Source organism: Myzus persicae, unplaced genomic scaffold (genome assembly GCF_001856785.1).
Source record: "Myzus persicae strain clone G006 unplaced genomic scaffold, MPER_G0061.0, whole genome shotgun sequence".
Classification (NCBI taxonomy): domain Eukaryota; kingdom Metazoa; phylum Arthropoda; class Insecta; order Hemiptera; family Aphididae; genus Myzus; species Myzus persicae.
The window spans coordinates 1-20,486 of record NW_019102204.1 but is presented as its reverse complement, the minus strand read 5'-3'; the positions used below and the strand labels follow the sequence as shown (position 1 = coordinate 20,486).

The 20,486-nt window shown below is 28.2% G+C and overlaps 3 protein-coding genes across 3 annotated transcripts; 1 reads left to right on the top strand and 2 right to left on the bottom strand.

Moving 5' to 3' along the window:
- The first annotated feature begins 9,904 nt into the window (after window positions 1-9,904).
- Window positions 9,905-11,069, top strand: LOC111031581. The gene is made up of 4 exons (XM_022311602.1): window positions 9,905-10,071; window positions 10,193-10,559; window positions 10,619-10,754; window positions 10,818-11,069. Exons 2-4 carry the CDS (start codon window positions 10,218-10,220, stop codon window positions 10,943-10,945), a joined length of 606 nt encoding a protein of 201 aa, XP_022167294.1. The 5' UTR covers window positions 9,905-10,071; window positions 10,193-10,217; the 3' UTR covers window positions 10,946-11,069.
- Window positions 11,070-11,105: 36 nt separating this feature from the next.
- On the bottom strand, window positions 11,106-14,647 carry LOC111031579 (dolichyl-diphosphooligosaccharide--protein glycosyltransferase 48 kDa subunit). The gene is made up of 8 exons (XM_022311601.1): window positions 14,284-14,647; window positions 13,438-13,602; window positions 13,240-13,376; window positions 12,280-12,468; window positions 12,074-12,205; window positions 11,832-11,990; window positions 11,530-11,760; window positions 11,106-11,463 (listed from the first exon to the last, which is right to left on the bottom strand). The coding sequence occupies exons 1-8, from the start codon at window positions 14,420-14,422 to the stop codon at window positions 11,311-11,313; spliced, it is 1,305 nt and encodes a 434-aa protein (XP_022167293.1). The 5' UTR covers window positions 14,423-14,647; the 3' UTR covers window positions 11,106-11,310.
- Window positions 14,648-16,194: 1,547 nt separating this feature from the next.
- On the bottom strand, window positions 16,195-20,274 carry LOC111031583 (3'-5' exoribonuclease 1-like). The gene is made up of 7 exons (XM_022311609.1): window positions 19,927-20,274; window positions 19,443-19,819; window positions 18,038-18,176; window positions 17,475-17,624; window positions 17,285-17,374; window positions 16,579-16,770; window positions 16,195-16,505 (listed from the first exon to the last, which is right to left on the bottom strand). The coding sequence occupies exons 2-7, from the start codon at window positions 19,796-19,798 to the stop codon at window positions 16,395-16,397; spliced, it is 1,038 nt and encodes a 345-aa protein (XP_022167301.1). The 5' UTR covers window positions 19,799-19,819; window positions 19,927-20,274; the 3' UTR covers window positions 16,195-16,394.
- Window positions 20,275-20,486: the final 212 nt, after the last annotated feature.

Here is a 20,486-nt window from a genome sequence, read left to right as displayed (position 1 = left end):
ATTTTAATACGCACAAAAAAAAACTCGGATTTTTGTCATGGACAAGTGAAAACAAAGAACCCAACGGAAATATGTGATAAAAAAAAAATTGAACTATCTCCTTGCTTATATCGGTAAAGTTAAATAAATATTCAGCGTATCTTTAAAATGCCAATTCCTTTGATGTGTGATGGTGTATAGTGTATACTCTAATAAAAAAAAGTTAAAATGGCTTCCTTTTCCGCTTCCTTAGAAAATGTATAGTATATATATAGTGATAGTTACCGATAGTTTTTCAATTCGGATTGGACATAGATACCCACATTAAAGTGAAACAAAGTAAAGATCCACAACTTGTCTGACTGTCTGCCACACCACACTCACATTAAAACACTGCACATAAAATAATGTGTAAAAATATGCTCAACACGCACTAAAACTAAACTAAAAGTTAAATCAAGCAGTATAAAAAGAATACTTAACAAAGAGTAAGTAATCCCAACCATCAAGTTTTTTCCGAAACGAAATTATCAAGTACACCGCGGTAAACTTTCTTTTGTTATTTATTTTGTAACAAGTCACAACTAATCAGTTAAGAAAGTGTGTATATAATGTATATCAGTTTGGGTGTCGTAGTTTATATTGTACTCTAATTATTAGAACAACGCAAATTATTGTTAAAGCCTTATTTATAATGATAAAAAAATAAGTTGTATTGTCAGGTACTCAGGTCACTGAGGTAAGTACTATGTACATATAAAATTCAGGTGGACAAAGATATTATACACATATATGTACCCTACCTAGCCTTAAAACGGATTCGTTAAGACAATCGATACAAGAGATTAAATGTTTTAAAATAATTATACGAACTTAACTAATAGGTATAATCTCTTGTCCGGGTTAGATGAGTTCCAGGAAATGAGTGTGATTATTGTAAAATAATATATTAATTAATGAACTACAACGGTAAATGCTGATGAATGAATAAATAAATCGCTCAATAATAGGTAGGCACCTATATAGTTAACCATAATGTATTAATGCAACTATTTAATAATAATCATAAACTGGTCCAGTCCGTCGTTTTCCTGTATAAATAAATAATGATAAATCGTAGGTACACATTAAATAATTCACTGCATGGTGACCAGCAATGTTGTACTGTTGTTTAAAATATTATATGGTATATTGTTAAATGATTTATCCAACCTTGTGCTCATAAAATCATCTGTATTTTTTCACATTGTTTTTAAGCCCCACAAATGATTTGTTTGAAATAAATAAATATTTACATATAGGTACCAGAGGTACCTATGATATTATAATATAATATATTGTACATGAATTGTATTTGAATATTTTTATAATTTATCTTAACGTCTGACACGCATAAGCGTCGGCAGACTTGGTCCACAGGAGAGCCCCTTAAAAGGCCCTTAAAAAGTTCTGAACCAAAAATTCTTGTACTAATGACTTTACTAGTATAATTAAATATTTGAATGTCAGTTTTATAATGTAATTATTTAATTCAATATGTAAGTATAAAAATAAATGCTATTTATAGTACCTACTAAAATACATAATTATAATAAAATTGAATAATAATAATAATAATAATTTGAAACAGCATAATTATAAAAAATCATTATAACTAAAGACCGGATTTAATTGATATTGCAACTTTTTTTGTAGTTAAGATAAATCAAATCTGATCAAATTATATGTACACGATTTGTATTAATTACTGTCTTTCTGTTTAATTTTATGTTGCTATTTATTGCAATTTTTAATGTTTTTGCAATTTTTTTCAATTTTGTATATTTCACGTAATCAAATGTACAAATCAATATTTCTTAACTAATTTTATAATATAAAAATAATAAGATTATTGTGGATTTTTATTATTGGTTTGATTAATATGATCTTAGAAGTATAAAGGAGTATTATCTATGTTATTTTAATTTTGAAAAGTTTAAAAACGTGATTAAAGTTTAACAGATGATGCTTTAAGTGTCGAAAAGCTGAAACTGCTTGTACAAGATAATTCAGTCAAATGTGGTTTAGCATTCATAAAATTACACTTATCTGAGTTATGCACGAATCTCAAAAATTTGGAAGAATCTAATAGTGAACTACTGAAAAGTATGGATATTTTTAGAAAAATTGAAGATATTTTAACAAATATTCCTGGTCCAGAAGGGGAAAAAATTAAGTAAAAATGTATGTATGTAATTGAAAAAAATTAAGGGTATAAAACTTTAAAGTGTTACTATGAAGTCATGTCAGGTAAAGCAAATGTTAATTTAGATATAACGCCTACTTTATTAAATTGTTTTAAATATGCACCAATAACGAGTGTTGACGTAGAACGTAGTTTCTTGTTGTACAAACATATTTTAACTAATAGAAGATTTAATTTTAATGAAAATAATTTAGAAATGTATTTAATCATCAATTTTAATTCAAAAATGTAAAATTAATATTAAATGTAATTAATGTAATATTAATTAATGAATATATAAATACGACTTGCTTTTTTATAGTGCAATTTATTTTGCAATTTTTATGGGATTTTTGGTGCAATTATACAATTTTATGATGCAATTTTTGAGTGTTTTTAATGCAATTAAATCCGGTCTTTAATTATAACTTACGCAATATTAGCATTATCAGTTTTAACTATATTTTGAAAGAAATCATGCATTGACACTGTTTTCTGCAATTCACTAATTTTAAAAGTATTTTATTTGCTAGTTACTACGTTTAATATGTAAAAGTTTAATGTAATAATTACTCTTTTAACTAACCGATGTGGTATAATGTATATAATATTATCTAGCTACAATTTACAACCTCGAAATAACGTTAATGGATAAATAAAGTAGTTAGCTACATCATGCTGTGATAAAAAAAAACAGTCCTCTACCTGATACAAGAGTGAATAGGAGAATATTATGTGATAAAAATAAACCATTAGGTCGATGATAACTGATGAATTGATAACTTTATTACATTTATTCCTGGATATTCAACTAAGAAATTAAAACTGGCTTCTCCTTTGTTTTATGTAAAATGAAAAAACGTTCGCTATCTAGTATAGCAGAGATATCTATGTATTAATTGAAGAAAAATCCAGAGACCGCAGGGGGGCCGCGAAACCCCCCCCCCCCTCCGTGCGCACGCACATACTGACACGATACCATTATATTACTTCTGACATCGGTCCTAACTTTTGATTCATAATATTATGATGCAAAACTATAATGGTGTTACATGAATAATGTGTATTATAGGTAGGTATGATGGTGCGGGAACATTCATGTATATTCCATACAACATTATAACGGGTATAGTATAGGCATATAACCATATAGGAGTTAGGTGTTCGTATATAATATAGACAATACCTGTAGTGACTAGTGTAATAATTCAACTAAGTTGTAATCTGTGGCTTTCAATGAAATACTTCAGCCAACTGTTATAATTATTGAAACACACTATTTAATATCTAAATATAATTCAATGTAAATTGTCAGAGGATTGCAATTCCACGGGCTCAGGCGCAAACAAGTAACAACTATAAAGTGTGTATGTGATTCGAAGGGTAATTAATAGGTATAGTGTAAAAATTATAGGCACCTCGTTTAGTTTAATAGCATTAACACCAATAATGTACATTACAAATCATCAATTGCGGGTATACTCAATTAAACGAAAGCCTGCAAAATGTCTTTTAATATGTGGTGGAAAACTGGAAACAATAAAATGAACGGTCGCCAATAATTAACACACGCGATATTATTCATGTAACAACTATCAACGTATATTTTGCATTTTAAATACAGTTCTTATTACACATTTAAGTATAACTATAACATAATATGCGTATTATCTATCAAATAAATGCATCGTGTAATAATTATTCAAAATGTCACTTCTGTAGTGATTTGTAGAGTGAATCGTACGAGAATGATCTCGTTTATGTGTCCCGACGATTTATATGCTAGTATTGCACATAACGTGTGAAATTATATCATGATTCACGAGATGTGTGCCTCTGATTATTGCTGCGAATTATTCGGATATCCGGATTCAGATTTTCGGATGTATATTTTTCATTTGGGTACTAAATTATATTTTATTTCATTTTATTTTATCGTTATAATATAACTATTCGTATTTTTTGCCTCTAATTATATTTCAAATTTGTATGGTATATAATAATTTATAATGGAAGTAATTTAATCTTATAAGTTATAAGTTAAAAATACTTAAAATAGTTAACAATACTTACAATTTACTTATAAGTATTCATCATCGTTATAACTTATTAATAAATAATAAACATCGGCTTCTAAATCGGTCAGCAACCTGGTTTTATCTCCTCGGCATTTACTTTACCTCATATTTTTGTAAAAAGTAATATTTGTCATGTCCCATTTACTTTTTATAATTTTTTTTTTTGTAAATTTAAAAATATGCAACAATTTTATTCAAGCGCACGTATATATTAACGAATTAATATAAATCATGTATTTGCCTTCTCTGGTGATTCCTTCACTACTTATCATTTTGAATTCTAGCTCAATCAATTATTTCTTCCCAGTCACATATTATTTTTATATTTTCCAAAGTATCACACTTTGAAATGCTTGTACAAGCTAATCTTAAAACTAAATCTTACTTTTACTATATTATGTATTTTGTGTATTGCATTAGGTACCAATATTATTTTCTTCTTCTCTTGAGCCTTGGTATAGATAATAGCTAGATAGTAGTGAATACTCTCTTGTAGTTTTGGCCGCAACTGCAAAAATATTATACCATGAATCTCTATGTTTTACCTTCCAATTTATACCAAATCCAGGGCTATAAAATCCTCTTTTAGTCTTTTCAGATTCTACTTCATCTATCATTCTTTTTCTAGGCCTTCCACATGGTCTTTTACCTTGAGGTATCCACTCAGAGTTTGCTCAGTGCTCTTGGTGGATAATTTATTTTTTGACAAAGCTACTTAAAGACGTATAATGTACCGTAGCTATATTTGTTTGGTAATTTTAACCTATCATATGAATACAAAAATAACTACGATTCATCCACGAACAAACACAAAATTTGATACCTTTTTTCAAAATTCTACAAATTTATATTGGAAATATCAAATTTTGTATTTGTTCATGGATGATAATATTTAGACTTTTAATTCATATTCATTAGTTATTAGCCATAACATATTATTATTTATTGAATCAATGTTATTTTAAATAATAATTTAAAAAAACCTGGGAACTTATTAGTTATTTTGCAGTATTATAGACAATAGTGTAACTAGTGTAAGTACTATTCAAATATGCATGTATTCAGGATCAATTTTTTTTTTTTTTTGGGGGGGAGGGGTTAAAAATATTTTTTATACATGAACTAAAAATACATAATTATATTATTACTATATTATTTTAATAAAATAAATATAAACCTACTTTAAAAATGTCGGAGGAGTTGAACCCTTAACCCCCCCAATGAGCATGGGCTTCCGAAAATCCTTCGATACTGACTACCTTCATTGCTGTATAAGATACCTATGTTGAATTAAAATAAGTAAAAGTTAATATCAACAAGACAACAACGTGTGATAGAAAACGAAAACTGGTTTTGAGTAAAAATTCTTAATTATTTTGTTTAAAAAAATTCTGGGAATCAATTTTGACCCCCCAAAAGTACCAACTAGATCCAATTTCAGAAACAACCCACAAAGAGTAAGTTCGAAGAATTTTTGTTTTTTTCTACTACCTATATTATATAGTGCATCGTATACAAAAAAATAAGTAGGTATACATCATTATAAATTTATAACATCAATATATTTAACAGTCCGCTCAAAATCTAATATCAATATAATACCTACCTATGGAATGTTTTGATTACAATTTATTTTCAAAAACAAATTTTAAAAGAAGATTTATTTTTATTGAACAATTTATTAATTGATAACTAACATAAACACGACTATGCATCACGTCATAATTTTAATATAATATTATAATATACGTTTATTAGGTTTACAATGGCTTACTAATTATTAGTGCCAAAGTACTAAAATAGTTCGTAGGTAATTGTCTGATATTTTAAAAAGTTTTAAGTTATATTATGTATAGGTATTGTAGGTATAATGTATCTTATTTCTATTTTTTATTTGGACATTATAACTAACAAATTATTTTTGATTTCTCAGTTCTATACAAAATATACTATGAAACGTTGAAACACTTGAATTGTGCCTTTTTCAAAATCATATCCAGTATAATAAATAATAGGTATGCCACCCCCGTACGGCCGTAGATACAGTCTATTGTATCTATGTTATTTCATTTTATGATTACAAATTTCGTGACGTCAAATTTTGATTCATAATTAAAACCTCGTACATAATAACATGTTTAAGCTAAATTACCTAAAATTGCTAAATTAACTTAATAGTGGGTAAACTTATTTCGTATCGTGTAATTCAGATCTTAGGACTAAATTTATAATTAGAAGTTGTTTGTTTTTAATTAAATAGGTAGGTATTTTTAATTTTGTTTTTTTTAGATCTCGGAAATTGTTTTTAACATTGGAATTTATTAAATTACTTTTTGAAGAACAATAATAATTAATAACGTTAAGAAAAATATTGATTTTAATTGTGAGAAACTTTCATCACTTAAAAGTTAGATAGGTACCAAGTTATTTTAAAGTGATAAAAATTACAATTATTGGGTATTCAAAGCGGTCATACCTACTGCGATTAATCTGTTGATAATCTTTTATTTTAATTGAGTTTCATTGCAATGATAGTTTAAACATAATATAGTAGCTTATATCATATACCTATAATGTCATATTATTTTGTCGAAATATATAGTTACAAGACAATCACATAGATTTGTTCACTACATTAACAGTTGTCCGAAATCAACAAAGAACACAGTTAGGAGAATATAAACAAAAACATGTTAGAGCCGACTCGTTTGTAAATAATATAATATCTACCTAGTTGTTAATCATATTTTGTTTTTTACTCACCGCGATCACCGATAACAGTTTCTAGTTTTCCCAACGCGTTCAAAATGTAAGTACGTACTTAAAATTTAAATACTTTATCTGTAGTGGCTCTAAAAGTATATATTTTATAATATTTATTTTCGAACTCGTGCATGTATAATGTTACACTCCCTCGGTGCCAAGTTTTAATTTTCGGGTACGTATTACGTAAAGAAAAATCACAGTGATTATTATTTTACACTCGAGGTATCCAAAGCTTGAATTTGTCATATTATTATCTTATCGAAATTAAATTATGTTCTGTTTTTATTATTATAGATTAGAACTCTAACCTTATAAAATCTTTAAAAAAATATTTATTTAAGTATATATTTTTGGTGTTGTTGTTTTCTAAAATCGAAGGATATTTTCGTTTTTAATTGACTGAGCGAGCGAGTGACCCCGCCCGGTATCTAGGTGAAATGAAAATGCATTTTTACTTACCACTGCGCACAGTGGCGTACACACGTGGGGGAGAGGAATTCAACCCCTCCCCCTCTTTGGATTTTTCTTTTTTTCTTTTAGTATACGTAATTACGTGAAAATATTCCCACCCACTCACATCTTTTTTTTTTAAATTTAAATAAGAGCCGGCAAAATCATAATATCCAATCAACGTAAAATTAGTCGGATTAAAATTGATTTCAATTTCAATTTCGTAACAATTAAAAATTATAAGCATTTGTCAAAAAATTTTATATTTTTTAATTTATTTTTTTAATAGGTAACCCGATTGTAAAAACTAAAATTGGTCATAATGCTCATTTACACTGACTATACCTGACCTGCATGACTGCGCGCGGACTGCACTACACCACTACTACGATGTAGATTTGGATATGTCAATATTATACTATTAAAATACTATTACTATATATATATATATATTGTATATTATTTTATTAACATATTATCATATTATATAATATTACTATCAGGGGCGTCATTTGGGGGATTCAGACTATACATTGGCAGCCCTATTTTTAAGTTCCGCTTAATAAACAGGATATATAAATGGCCTGGTGGAGGAAACAATTGACCTGATTCAAATGTTTGCATCCCTATTGAAAAGTTGAAATGACGCCCCTGATTACCATACAAGAAGTGTAATTTTTAAATTGAAAATTTGTTAAAACTTAAAAATTGAAAAAATGTTTAAGAGGAGGGGGGCAGTAAAAAATGTTACATTATACACACGAGACACACATACAAAGAAAAATTTTAACATGTTATTTATATAATATACTCCTTAATTAAATTTTGAATTTCTTTGCACATAAAAAAAATAACAGTAGATACATGAAATTGTCACCAAATGTTTATATTGGGATTATCTATGCACCTTTCAATTTTAACAATATTTTGACACTTTTTAAGTTATTTATAGGAATAAGAATCATCATTTGTTTTTTTTAATTATACGACGATAAAAAAAATTGTCGGTCGGTAAAGAAACTTGTAAATCCGCAATATATTTGTATGGGTGTCTATAGCCAGAATTACGAACGAAAAAATTTAATTTGGGTAAATGTACCTATTGTGATTTGTGAGACTGTGAGTACTGTAAAAGCATGACGAATTGATAATATATATTAGTTATACATATAAATAAAGCATTAATAAAAATAAAAACAATTGTCTAAAGCATATTATTTAATGTACTTAATATATTAATCATAGGCGTGTCTACAGTGGCAGCCTAGGGTGCCTGGGCTGCACCTCCAATTTTCGAAAGTCGGCGATCGACCGAGTTTTAAGTCTACAGATGGGTTTCAAATTTTATTTTTAAAAAAAATTCTTTTTTGTTTTGTTATAATTGCTATTAAACTATAAAGATTTATATTCCCGACTTCGGAAAAACCTATTCTATAAAGACTTGAGACAGACGACGGTTTGTTCCGCATAATCTATTATTGGATATTATATATTATTGTGGTGTTATTATTTGGATTTGTAATACAAGTACTGTAGATTGTTAATTGTAAATAGATATTCAAACTTTTTTTTAAATAAATATTTCATTGGTACGGGGGGGGGGGCATTAAAAAAATACGGCATTTGGTTTATAGGGCTTTTTTTGGTTCATTAAGGTAGCACCGATTATTAGCTAAGATGCCGATGCGAATAAAGTCTAGTCACGCCTATGATATTAATAATAGTTTTTGAGAAAAACCAGAAAAAATTTGTTGAGTTGGCAAAATGTATATGCCTATACCCCCGCCGCCCACGAATTATTGTACAGGAAGGCCCTGTGTAAGCCCACTCCATTGAAAATAGTTGTGTATGCCACTGACTGCGCAACAGTTCAACTTAAGAAACTTGTAGCATAATGGGTTATCATATAAACTGGAAACTTCGATTAGTTATAACTTATAACTTTGAAACTAAGTTCATGGGCCAAATTATGATTTTACCAACATTTCCCTCAAAAAAGGGGTGTCCCGTAAAGAAGAAAAGTTCCACAGAAACAAACGCGGTGTGGAATCCTATTAACCTAGTGTGTATATTATGATATTGCACTTTATTTAATGTACGCATTTTTAGATTATAAATTAAATGAACCCAGTGCCCTAGGGCCCTAGTCTATAATACTTTATATACAACTATAATAACAATAACTACCTATCTAATGTGTGTTGTCTGTACAAATAGATTAATGTTCGTATATGCGGGACAAAACGACCTGTGGTGAAGTTCGAACGTTTAGAGAAAAAAAAATTCGGTAACGATGTTTACTACAAGACCACACCACCTGGTTAAATATAGCATGTTGGGAAAAAATTGTAAAAAAAAAAAAAACATAAACGTTTGTAGGTACTACGTCGACGATGGTTCACGTTTCCTAAACTGTGCGACGGTAGTGGCTGGCACCGAGGGGTTGTAACATTATATACGCACGAGTTCGAAAATCAATATAATATAATATACACTTTTAGAGCCACTACAGAAAAAATACGTACTCACATTGGATCGCTTTAAGAAAACTAAAAACTGCAGTCGGTGATCGCGGTGAGTAAAATACAAAATATTAATAATGAACATAATGATTATGTTCTTGTAGTATTGATATTACTGACTATCGTAAGCATCAATGACCGTCGTAACGTGCTAAATTGTTATTTTCTATCAGTATCGTGATCGTCGGACGCAACGAAATGAAAACCAACGTCGGGAAATCATTCGTTGTGTGCTTGTGCTTGCTAGTAGCGAGTAGTTCGTGTTTCCAGGAGCACATTCAAACTCTAACATCAAAAGTGATCCGACTGTTTGGGAATGATCCTCGAGACAGTGTCAGTTCTACGACATCAGGATGGAAGTCCAACGACAAGCCTGTGTTACAATGCACTAATAATTATAGCAATGACAGGTATCATTTATTGGGTGTCGACCTGAGATACTTGGGTTCCAGAATTGCAAACAACTGGTTGATAATTGCAGTGTCTTCAGTTCTACCATTCATTGTCTTCTGGCGGATCCAATACAATATGAGACACAGAGTAAACGTTCAAAAAACACAAATAGTTTCCCTTCATTTTGTTCTAAAATTATTTTTCAGCTCCACGACTGGAAAAAATCATTCATTCAAAAAGAAAAGGAGTACACCCAATCCAGACGACTAACACTACCAGATTTAACTTTGGCTAAACATGCTCGAAGAGAATCATTGGCTGAATCCACACAAAAACACACGAGTAATTATTTAAAAAAAAAAATACATAGCAGTACTGAAGTCTTAACTGTTCATAATATTATAGATCGACCAAGAAAGATGTCTCAATGCAACATTTCGCAGTTTAAAAGTATGAGAAAAAGTTCGTTTGAAAAAAATGAAGAGCTGTCAGGAGACTCAAAGAGAGTTCACATTATTAGGAGAAGGCATTAATGATTTGTTAAGCACCTAATTTAAAGTTTTAACATTTGTATCTTGTATGTGCCAATTTTGTCAGTCAGTATGCACAGTAATTGTTAACTAAATTTTAATAAATATGAAAATGTTGAAGAATAAATTTGTATAGGATTATCACAAAAAATAACAAATGGTATAACTGATATAAGTAAGATGTTTTAATAAAAAAAATCACAAAATTAAATCAGTAGGTGCTAAAGTGCAGAATTTTGTTTTCAATTGAAGTAGATACATTTACATATTTATTCATTAATACATTATTTAAGTTTGGACTTATAATATTATTATCAGTTATCTCTATCAAGAGTAATGTTAAACAATATAATATTAAACAGTCTGAATTATTCTCCCTTTGCTTTATCTTCTCGATAATGAAGGAAGACAAAACTGAATATAAACACACCAAACATCATTGAAAAAGCACTTGAGTAATATGGATATGCACTTAAGATAAATCTTTCATACTGAGTATGTTCCAGTGGAATTACAGACACCTAAAAGTAATAAAAAATATTTTTAATTTTAATATACATGATTAATTAAATAAATATATTATTTACCATGGTGGAGCTTCTGATTGCAGTAAACCCAATGCGGTTGTATTCTACTTTAAATTGATACACTCCATATGTATCTGGTATTTTAAATGTGAACTCATACTTGCCATTTTTTAAATTATTAAGATTTCCACGCCAGAACGGATCTATGCGTACAAATTCGACTTGAACATCATTAGCGTTATGAGGGATCCATTTTCCATTTTCCCAACGTTCCAACTCTACCAAAAATATCTATGAAAATCAAAATTAAAAAATGAATTGCTGGAAACTTATACAGATTGTTATTGATATAAAAATATTACAGCCATATCCATAATTGTGTAAGATGGTGGAGGTGACGACTCGCCCAATTTATGATGATTTACAGACTTCACTCTTATCATACCTCTATCTTTTAATGTCCACAAAACAATGTTTGAAGCAACTTCTTGGTTTCCAGAAATATTGTATGTTTTTCCATCCTAATAAAGTATTATATTTTAACATAATATTAAAATTTGTATCAAGACAACTATATGAGAATATTTCTAAAACAAAAACTTACAACTTTTTGTACAGAAGTCCTAAAAGCAACATCAGAAAAGAAGTACAAGGAACCAGAAAATACAACTCTGGCATTATTTCTTGCTTGTAAAGCTGCAATTAGTAATAAATCTTTGCCTGTTCCTAATGTATACTGGAAACCACAGGAATTTTTTTATTATTATAATATGATAGTAGATAACTCATATTTTAATTTAATCAACTTACATCTTTAACTGGAAGGTCTGGTTTGTAAGAATACGCCGTAGACTCCGCATGAAGAATAGGAAGTACTAAAGGATTTTTTGGATCTGTAATGACTGTAGTTCCTTCATATAACAGTGGATTTTCATTACTTTTTCCAACAATTTCTTCAGATTTAATTAGGTTTGATGAACTGGTTACTACCAAAGTATGCTATATAAATAAATATAAATTTAATTTTTTTTTGTTGATCATTGATTAAAATCTCTAAGGAAAAATAAGAATATGTACATTACCATCAAGGTTTGGGACTTTTAAGTTCTAAAAAACATTTAAATATACTACAATATGATCATAAAAATCTAAAATTATACACTAAAAAATATAAGAAATGCACTAAATTTTATTTTTACAATAATTAAAAACCAACTTAATTAATATTATGTTTTGTAATTTGTACAGTCTATATAATATTACATACATGAAAAATGTTCAAGTTAAAAAATAATTTTAAATTTAGTATTTAAAAATGAAAATAGTTTATATATTATGGTTAATAATCATAATTTGTAGTTTCAATTGAACTACCTGAAGTACCTATGTATTCCGTACCTTCACACAAGGTTATAAGCAGAAGCTAAGTATTATTTTAACTACTCTGCAAACTTCCCACCTCTTCAATATTCAATAGTATCATGATAAACAATTATCTGATTTTTATTTATAATAAAGTGAAGTTAAATGAGGTTACCCCATCAAATTACCTGGTATATATAACTTCAGCGTGAATAAGAATATATATATACGCGTGTATAGTAATATTTTATCCCTTATTTTATGCATGACTAATATGCCTGTGCACGCTTATGACTGGACAGGCGTGTACATTTTAAAATGTAATAAAACTGGCATCAAACTTTAATGGTTAAACTGATATTTAGGTTAACTTCAATACCTAAATATTTATATACTAATTATTATTACTTTTCCTGAATCACTGGCATCATAATTCAAATGGTCAATTAAAGATGAATTTTCTTCGGTAACTTCAAAACCACATTCGGCAGCCAACTCTCTCAAAGCAGAACCAGTAGACACACCACCAGTAAACAAAACATTGCCTATAAATAATAAAGATTCTTGTTGTATAAGTAAAATTATGCAATAATAAATTGGTTTTACCTCCGTCATCAATGAATTGAGTAATTGTTTCAATGTTGAGAGATCCACCAAATTCTTGGACGGTTGGAGCGAAAATAATTAAATTTTCATAAAAGTATTTTCCATACTTAGAAAGCACTAATGTAGGGTCATCAGCTGATTTGAAAGTCAGATGATATCCTCTTTCTAAAGATTAAATCAAAATGTAAAAAATATAATAATTTTTTTGTTTTTTTAAGAATTATTTTAATACAAATAAGTAGTAAGGATCTACTTAGCACTGAAAATTATACAAATATATATTTTTCTTAAAAAATTAACCTCTAAGAATTTCAACCTCGACTAAAACAATACATTGAATTATTATTGTTAAATGCTTATAATATGTACTTAATGTTGATGAACATCACTACCCGCATCTGCATAATATTATGTTTTTTATTTACTTAATCTACTTTTAAATTGATAAAAGTGATGTGTCTATTTCCAGAATTTTGAATGAGTGGAAAATGCATTTACCGCATACATTCTACCAGCAGAGTGTAATTTATACATCATGATAAAAAAAGTCAAATAATTTATAGGAACAAATTATAAGCATCACCTGCTTTTTTTAAGCATCTCAATGACATTAAGGAAATACTACTGCACTATTTCTAACCATATAAACATACCTAAGCTACCTATATGAATAGTTTAATTAGGACGTAAATACTGAGACAAAATGTGTCAACTTACATGACCTTTACAATGGAAGATATTGGGACACTTTTCAAATCAATGAGTTTTTAACCGAAATAATTGTCACATTATCAGACGAATCACAATAGCTTAATAGCAACTAAATTATGAAAAATTAAATTTTACCTTTGAGTGTGTTAAATAAAATGGAATGTGTCTCTTTGATGACTAAATTGTTGAGTAGTACTAGAGTCTCTTTGGACGCACTGGCGAACGCAGCAACGCTTAACGTTAATATTGAACACAAGTAATATTTAATTAACATTTTTGTAAAATAAAATTACTCAACAAATGGAATAGGAGTAGAAAATGACTATTACTCAAAAAGCAATCGATAACAAAAAAAAATAATTATTAACTAATGAAACAAAACATCATTTTATATTTTTATTATAAATTAAAATATTTTACTAATACAGTAATAAACTAGTTTACTACAATCTGACGACTTAAAATTGAAATTCTGAATTGTGAATTGTGATTTGTGAGTTGTTACTTATGACGATTGAAAACATATACAACGATAACGAGTATCACAGAACGCCACGATGCCGGCTTAGAACAAGGGAGCCAACACAATCATTTTTGAGGTGTGCCAACGTAAGAAAAATGTTAAAAAAAGGTTGTAACTCTCATAGTCCTATTAATACTTAACCAAAAGCCTATAGTAAGTAGTAACTCCATATTTTCATTTTATTTTATTGAGGCTCATTTTTGGATTCTGAGTGGAGAGATGAATATATTAATTTAACAATGACATATTTTTTATTTTTGTGTCTATCATCACCTTTTGGGCCAGTAAAAGTGACTCGATTTTGTACAACAGCATATTTTCTATTTTTGTTATAGTAGAAAAGTGAATCTGGTTGGTACTTTGGAGGGTCAAAAGTAAAAAATGCCCAATAGTTTTCTTAAGTAGAGGGAATAACAAACAATAAATCCCGTTTTTTAACAAAATCGACTTTGGTTTTTGATGTAACTCTAAAAAAAAAATACTGTAATTACATACAATTTTCACTGGGCGTTTATTTTATATCCGCATTTTCTATACACCCTAAAATTCTCAAAATATTTTAAATCGTGTTTGACCAGTGTATTTATAGGCGTATGATATGTTCAACTTCAACTACTATTGATTTTTTTATAAACTAATATCAATAAAAAAAATTTTCGCTGTCAAAAAACTTGAAAATGTTACAATACATAGGGTTCCCCGTAATTTGTTGTACTAACAACTATTATATTGTATTTCAACCATGAAATTTAAAAAAAAAAGTTGAGGGTAAATCTACAATAATGTTTATGATGAGCGTTTGAAGTTGAAATTTTTGCAACATTGGATATTTACTGGACTTCGTATGAGCGATTTTCTTATTTTGTTGTAAATTCGTAATTCAAAAACGAAGAACTTGTTAATTATTTGTGAAAATGTATTATAAAGCATTTGATATATTGTTACAATTTAAGTTGAAAAATATTTAAAGTATGTCAGCATGATTTTTTTCAAATGCATTTAAAGTTCAAATGTTGACAAAATTTATAAATAATTTTATAGTTAAGAATTTTTAAAATGTTCATATTTTATAGCTAAGGGTTAGAATTCAAATTTGACATCATCCATTACAGTAACCCACTTGTAACCTACTGTACAGCAGAGCAACTTACCTGATTTATTTACTTTTAGAAACTACTGGAGACTGGTGTACTGCAGGACATTACTCAACACTATACAAACAGAGATATAATCTGTGGTACAATAGTGGATACTGGATAGTTGACAATGTGTGTATTCTTTAGTTCAAACCTCAAAATACCTTTTTCAAAAGCAGTGGTTAGGCAGCAAGTACATGATTGGTGTAGCCCAAAAAAAATACTAAGACTATTGAACAAAACCATAAACCGCTAAAAAAAAGTTCGGTTTACAGGCAAAAAATCATAGTTGCAGTTTTAATGGTTGGTTTTAGTTATCCATTGACATATACTAATTTAATTCATAGAATAAATAAACAAAACAAAAAAATCTTAAACAATAAAATGTAATAACTAAAAAGATAATATTTTATTTTGTGTTAAAATTATTATTATTACAATGATCACAATTAAATTGACTTGAAGTCGCATAGACAACCAACATTTTTAAAAGATAATACAAACTTTTTTAACAAAGAATCATATTTCACAATGAAAGGAACATAACAGTTAAAAGTTGAAACAGTTTTTAATGAATTTAACTAATGTTAAATGTCATTGTTTATATCTAAACTCTTCAATTGTGTAACTAACCACCTATTATGACTATGCATTCCATCACAAAATATATTGTGCACAGGTCTTACTGGCAATGGATCCTGCGGTAAAATTCAACATTTATAATAATATATTACATAAATTATTGAACAAATAAAAAAAAATTATAATTACGTCTTTTCCATAAGGTGTTGGGGTTTTAAGTGAAATAATTCGTTCATTTTGATCTATAAAAGCTCCATCTTCAAGTAATCGTAAGCATATCCTAGATATATTAAATGAATCATCTAGGCCACTATGAGGGTTGCCTTCAAATTGCATATCCAAAAAAGTTAACATTGCATTTAGATTGCAAAGAACTGAATGCTGTAAGTAATAAGGTTTATTTTATTTTAATATTATAGAAAAATAAATATTTATACAAGGGATATACACAAAAATAACCTGTTTGCTTCTGTATGGCAGAGGGATTTTTCTTTGTCAAAACTGACAATAGAAAGTGAAAGAAGACACTTCTCTTAAGAGAATAAGCGATGCCGGAGGTTAGTACCTCGTAAGCTAATGACAGGAAAGACTGCCAAAGAGGAACACTTGACGATTACCAAACGTCCTGTTATTGGGCTGAATTGGCAAGAAGTTTTTACAAAACAACTAGAATTCAAAACTCATTTTCAGGTACCTAAAATATATTAAGATACTGGGGTAGCTAGAGATTACATAAAAAAAGTAGATTAAACTCGGTGAATTTTATTATTTTCTGAAACAAACTAAATTTCTATTTAAATAAAAGAAACTATTTTGTGTATACCACTCATATGTACAGTATTATTATTTAATTAATTACTTGATTAGTGCATAAATGCATAATATAATAAATTACCTTGACTTGTTTTGTAAAATAAAACGATCTAAATACTTTTCTTATGTTAATCCATTTAGTAGCAAATTTTGGGTATGGAATTCCTGACATCTAAAAGTTGTACAGTATTAATATTAGCCGAACAAAATAGTTAATAAATAAGTAGTATAAATAGTAAAATATTTTGATCAAAAACTATATTAAAACTTACTAAGCACTGTCCGTAAAGAAATCGAGCCATATCAAATGGGCCATCGGTGACAATAGAAAATTTGTGTTTAGTTCCAAGTTCATGTTCTTCTAACCATTTAGTAAATCTTTTCAAACATACTTCAAATGAATCAGCGTTATCAATTTGATTCTGGTAATTAAAATTATAAATTAAAAATCAAGGCATTTTTTAATGTAGGACGCTACTTTATATTTTTCCTCTGCAAGGAAAATGTATGAATTATAAACAAGTTATTTGGGGAGGAACACTGAACTTTGTATATAAACTATTTTTTTAATAAAGTCAAAACATACAATTTTTATTGAACAATTTACATTGTTACACTTAAAAGCAGCCTATAATAAAAAAATTATGAAAAGTAATTCTTTTTAGTTAGTATCAAAGCCATTGGTTGATTGGGCAAATCAGATTTTTGGTTACAGAAAAAAACTAATTAAAAAATGATACTCTGTTACATATTAGCTTTTTTGTACAGATTGATTTTTTCTGGAACAAAGTATGTTTTAAGAATTAGGTGAACACCGATTTAAAAATAAACTTACTTGAGTTATACCAGTTAATTTAATGCAAAATTCAGATAGTTTTGGATTGATTGATGGTTTTACAAATGCTTGAAAATGATCAATTATTTTCCGTTTTTTGGCATCAACCAATACAGCTGGAAATTCTATGATTTCAAACCTAAAATGTCAATTACATATTAAATGTACAATTTAAACAAAAATCATAATCAAAGAATTAATTAAATTATTTAAACAGACATTAAAATATGAATTTAACATTTTAATTGTATTTACTTACATTTAATAATTTGAATAAATTATTAACTAGTTTTATTAATATGCCTAACTCATAAAGTACTGCATATTAATGAGATACAATCAATTAAAAAGCAGTTATAATACGATTTTATAAATTCTTCTTAGAATTTAAAGTGAAAAAAAATAATGAATAGATACAAATTATGATCATAATAAATTTAGAGTATACTAATTTTATATTAAAACATTACGAAAATGTAAATACTTATGTGAATCTAGATTTACCAAATGATGAAATTGTTGATAGCGGTTAGAGCAATGTTAAAGATTAACATACAGTAAAACCTGTGTAATATGGAACCCGAATAACATGGAAACCTGACTTTTATGGAAAAATGTTACGGTCCCGGCGAACCTAATGTAGTTTTAAATACATCGTTCCCTGAATAATATGGAACCTGTTTAACGTGGAAATGGAAACAATATTTTGTCATGAACCTGTATATCATGGAAATATGTACATGTACTATTTTAAAATTATCAGTCAATGAATATAATCTATATCAATTATATAGATTATTTCGTTGCAATAAGTTTATTTTATCGATTAGTGTCGTAGTAGTGTTCTGACGTAAGGTGCGTATAGACGTATATTCAATATGACGTCCAAAAATAAATGTTTAACACTAAATGAAAAAATTAAACTAATTGAGTCAAGTGAAAAAGATAAATTAACAGTAAAACAAATTTGTGAACTTTTCAAATGTGGAAAAAGTCAAGTGTATAATATATTAAAACAAAAAAATGAAAAATTTAGTAGAAAAGAAAATGGCAAGTCAAATAACAAAACAAAAAACATTGGATGAATTTTGGAGTAAGGATTAATAAATAATATGTAAAATATATGAAATAAAAATGAATTAATAATAAATAATAAATTATATGTAATAAAGATCTATTGTTAATTTTTTTTTTTACAACCTGTATTAAATGGAAACCTGTCTAAAATGGAAAAAATATCCGGTCCCAACCGTTTCCGTTTTACACAGGTTTTACTGTATTATTTTTATTTACAGAAAATAGTTTCATTCAATTTAATAAAGTATCTAAGTACATAATTAGATTACCGTTTTCCAGTTAAATATATTTTTGCATAAAAGAAATAATTGATTATACACAAACATACTTGTAATCAGCTGGATTATTTTCAGTACATGTTGCTTCAATATCAATGACAACAAAATACGGAAAGTAAGTAGACTCAGATTCACAGATTTTAGCTTTGATTAGTGCTTGCATTCTATAGTGATTTTTTAAACGTTTTTTCAAAACATCAATTTCACCATCAGTATTGAGATTTTTTTTTTTCATTGTATCTATCAATTGACGTCTTTTCATGCGGTTTATTTTGCCATTAACCGATGCCAATCGTTGAAACAATGGTAAATGTTCCAGTGGTATCCTACGCTTATCACAGTCAAACTCTTCGCTATCAGAATCATCATGACTGATCATATCCATATGACTGTCACTATTTGACATGTCCAGTTTCTACTGTCTAACCTAAAGCATCAATCCATAAAAAAAATTATTGGTGTATTAAAATCGGTGATACCAAAACTCCAGGTAGTAATATGTAAATAAATAAATACAAATTTGATATACTTTACTTTTATAGATTTTGAGACAAATTGATTTTTCTAAAAGATGTACATCAAAACGATAGTACAGTTTTTCGACTTTTGAACCAAACAATTTGAAAGATTAAATACTAATAGAATTCTGCATTTAACAAAATATCATTATTGTTATTGCAATCGCCATGGTTAATACAACAAAAGTTCTATGGATAAGTTTTATTATAAAACTAATCTTTAGGGCCAATGTGGCAATGTGCAGAGACACAGAGTGAGAAAGTGAAAGATCTACAAGTTAATAGTAACAAGCTTACAACCAACGAACCGACTGCTGCACAAGGAAGAGACTGATCGGTCCACGATAGCAAATACTATATACGACAATACGGGACACTTACTGCTGTAAAACTTGGCGACCGGTCTTATCAATTCCCCCCGAGATTGATATTAAATTGCCTAACTTTACTCCTTAAAATATGATGATACTTCCCACCATTTTTGAAGTTTGAATATCAATAATATTACATTCGTACAATCGTACGAAATATTAAATATATTCATATTAGTACCTACTACCTATATTACAATATAAT